Genomic DNA, 3,346 nt, shown 5'->3' with positions numbered 1-3,346 from the left:
TTGTATGAGACATAGAGTGTTAGAATGGATCTTAGATTAGAATGAATCATGCGTGACGATTCATTCTATTCACATCAACAACCGCCAACGGAGCTGCAAACACTACCGTACTGTCCCTGGAACGTATTTACATCAACATAATACACGTGTATATCTATTGTCGGTTTGATTCGTACTTTCGTGATCACCGTTCCGAAATCCCACTAACATATTACATAAAAAGGCGTCCGCGGGACTCAAAGAGATTCCTGATGAACACACTCGAAATATCCCCCCCCCCCAAACAAAAGAGAAAAAGAAACATGCCTTTTAATCCAAATGATAAGCTGTTCCTCTATAATTATATTTACTGTTACCTGCACAGGCAAACGGTCAGTAGGCCTACTGTCCCTTCCACACAGACTCTATTAGGTACCTATTTGTTTGTTTTCCTACAGGAGTTAGAGGGACAGAGTTCAGCTCGGACGGTAACCCTTCAAGAACGCTATACCAGCAGTAGTAAAGTTTATTTCTTCCCTGTGGTAGTATGATGGCTCTCAAAGATGAAGCTCCTGACACCACACGCGAGTTCTACCACGAAGGCATCTGGTTCCCCAAGATGGTCCTGGAGTCGAGCATCACAGCGCTGAGCAGCTTCGAAGTCCGCTCCGACGATGTCTGGATTGTGACGTATCCTAAATCAGGTGCTGTTTCTCTGGCGTGATTATGATTATGATTATGATTATGATTTAGGCCTATATGTAGCATTTTACCTGCGCTCTACATACAAGTTTGTGTGTGTGTGTGTGAGTGTTCATGTTTGTGTTTGTGAAGTATCCGTGGCTGCAATTATTTTAAATCGTCAACGGAGAGCGTTGTTGCTCTGTATACAATCATGAAGCTCGTCGGTATGTGGAAGAGACAGATAATTCCTTTAAGTGTTTCTTTCTTTTGAGTTTAACGCATATCTATAGTTTTCTTTAATGCTGATGGCCTACACCCAATAAAGCCAACCAATTTAAACTTTATTCTAGAAATTTCGAGATCAGGGATGCATGGTTGACAATGGATGATGGTTCACTTCTTGTTGTATGAAAATGATTGAATATTGGACTTCCTTTGTCAAAAATTTAAAGACAAACATGGAGACAAAATATATTGCAAATTTGCTGAGGTTCATTTCAACGACACACAGCTAGAATATTGAAACAAAACGTCAGTAACGCCAATCTTTGTTCCTATTCATGGCAGGGTGATAAAACAAAAAGACACTGAACAATGTTTCACGTAATCCCCCCCCCCCCCCCAAAAAAAAAAAAAGTGTTAAAACCATCTCGATAACAATGCTGAATGCTGACACTAGGAACCCACTGGATGATGGAAATCGTGGGCCTAATCCTCAATGACGGCGATCCAGAGAAGGTGGACCGCACTTGGACTCGGTGCATCGAGATGTCGGTCGATCACGGACCGGCATCGAAGACAACAAGCGAGGGTGACGAAGGTGACAAGTCGCTTGAGCCATTCCTGGAGACCCTCAACGAAGCGCCCTCACCGAGGGTTATCCAGAGTCATCTCAGGCTAGCTCGGTTCCCGCGGGACATGAGCAAGAAAGCGAAGGTAATTATGTAGTAGGTCCACTTCTTCATAATGGCGATCAAACGAAAAAACAAACAAAGGAAGAAAAAAAAACACATAAGTTTGCTGAGGAAATCTCCTTTACCAAATCCAAATTTGGTGATTTCGAGTAATTCCCCCATATTATTTCTCCGGAGAATTATTGTGATCAAGTATTAACACACACATGCACACACACACACACACGCACGCACACGCACACACACACACACAAACAAACACATTTTTTCACACACACATACACACACACGCACACAAACAAAATCTGCGCCAGAAACACTAGTGTCACGTATATGATTATGTTTAGAAGTCAAAACTCGTTACATCGTGGATGTAATAGAATGATCATCTTCTTAGTTTTAGTGAAGCCTTCCAAAGCAATAGCATATAGCATATCGTAAACAGCATTTGCTGTTGCGGAATAATGTAACATGAAAAAAGCCTCGTTTTTGTGCGTGCTTGTGATCTCACAATACAATGTCATCACGAAACAGGTGATCTATTTGGCTCGCAATCCTAAAGACGTCGTAACATCGAGGCGCGCCGGAAGCAGTTTTGGATTGGGGGGGGGCAAATATTGGAGGGGGCTCACTATAGACCATACATATGTTACACAATATACACATATACACACACACACACACACATCTATATATATATATATATATAGATGTGTGTGTGTGTGTGTGTGTATGCATATAAAGTGGCGTACGATGGGTCGAAACATTGGGGGTGGGCACCTTGTGGAAAAGTAATTTTGACGGTGTGTATGCTTGTGCGTGTGTGCGTGCGCAATAATGGGACTACAATACATTACGGAATGTGATACATTCAACAACGCAGTCATTGAGGAACATTGTAAGTTTTCCTTACATGGATTATGGAATGACGGTGTGAAACCACAACTTATATACTGTCAGCAACATCAGGAGAATTGCATAACAATAAAATGCGAGCGAGCGGAGCGAGAGAGCTTCAAAATTTTGACATTTTACAGTCCAAAAACTGCCGTGTGTTGCTATATCTTTCGCTTAGGAAATTAAGGGGGGTATCGGGCGCGACTGCTGGCAATTACTGGCGGCAACATTAGGAGAATGGCATAGCCATTCAATGCGAGCGAGCGAAGCGAGCGAGCTTGAAAATTTTGACATTCTACAGTCCCAAAACTGGCGTTTGTAGCTATAACTTTCACTTTAGAAATTAATGGGGGCGCATCGGGCGCAACTGCTGGCAATTACTGGCAGCAACATTAGGAGAATGGCATAACCATTCAATGCGAGCGAGCGAAGCGAGCGAGCTTGAAAATTTTGACATTCTACAGTCCCAAAACTGGCGTTTGTAGCTATATCTTTCGCTTTGGAAATTAATGGGGGGCGCATCGGGCGCAACTGCCGGCAATTACTGGCAGCAACATTAGGAGAATGGCATAATGATTCAATGCGAGCAAGCGAAGCGAGCGAGCTTGAAAATTTTGACATTCTACAGTCCAAAAACTGCCGTTGTAGCTATGTTTTTCGCTTTGGAAATTAAGGGGGAGGCGCACCGGCCTCAACTGCTGGCAATTACTGGCTGCAACGTTAGGAAAATGGCATAACGAATAAATTTGACGATTAATTTTGACATTTTACAGTCCCCAAACTGCCGTTTGTAGCTATATTTGTTTTTTCGCTTTGGAAATTAAGGGGGGGGGGCGGCCCAGGCGCAACTGCTGGCAATTACTGGCAGCAAC

General features: G+C 43.0%; 1 protein-coding gene across 1 annotated transcript; it reads left to right on the top strand.

Moving 5' to 3' along the window:
• Positions 1-529: 529 nt before the first annotated feature.
• Positions 530-2,660, top strand: LOC140243527 (sulfotransferase 2B1-like). Its single transcript, XM_072323198.1, has 4 exons — positions 530-683; positions 1,343-1,599; positions 2,112-2,169; positions 2,653-2,660. Exons 1-4 carry the CDS (start codon positions 530-532, stop codon positions 2,658-2,660), a joined length of 477 nt encoding a protein of 158 aa, XP_072179299.1.
• Positions 2,661-3,346: the final 686 nt, after the last annotated feature.

Source organism: Diadema setosum, chromosome 20 (genome assembly GCF_964275005.1).
Source record: "Diadema setosum chromosome 20, eeDiaSeto1, whole genome shotgun sequence".
In the NCBI taxonomy this organism is placed as follows: domain Eukaryota; kingdom Metazoa; phylum Echinodermata; class Echinoidea; order Diadematoida; family Diadematidae; genus Diadema; species Diadema setosum.
This window is presented reverse-complemented; position numbering and strand designations above follow the sequence as displayed.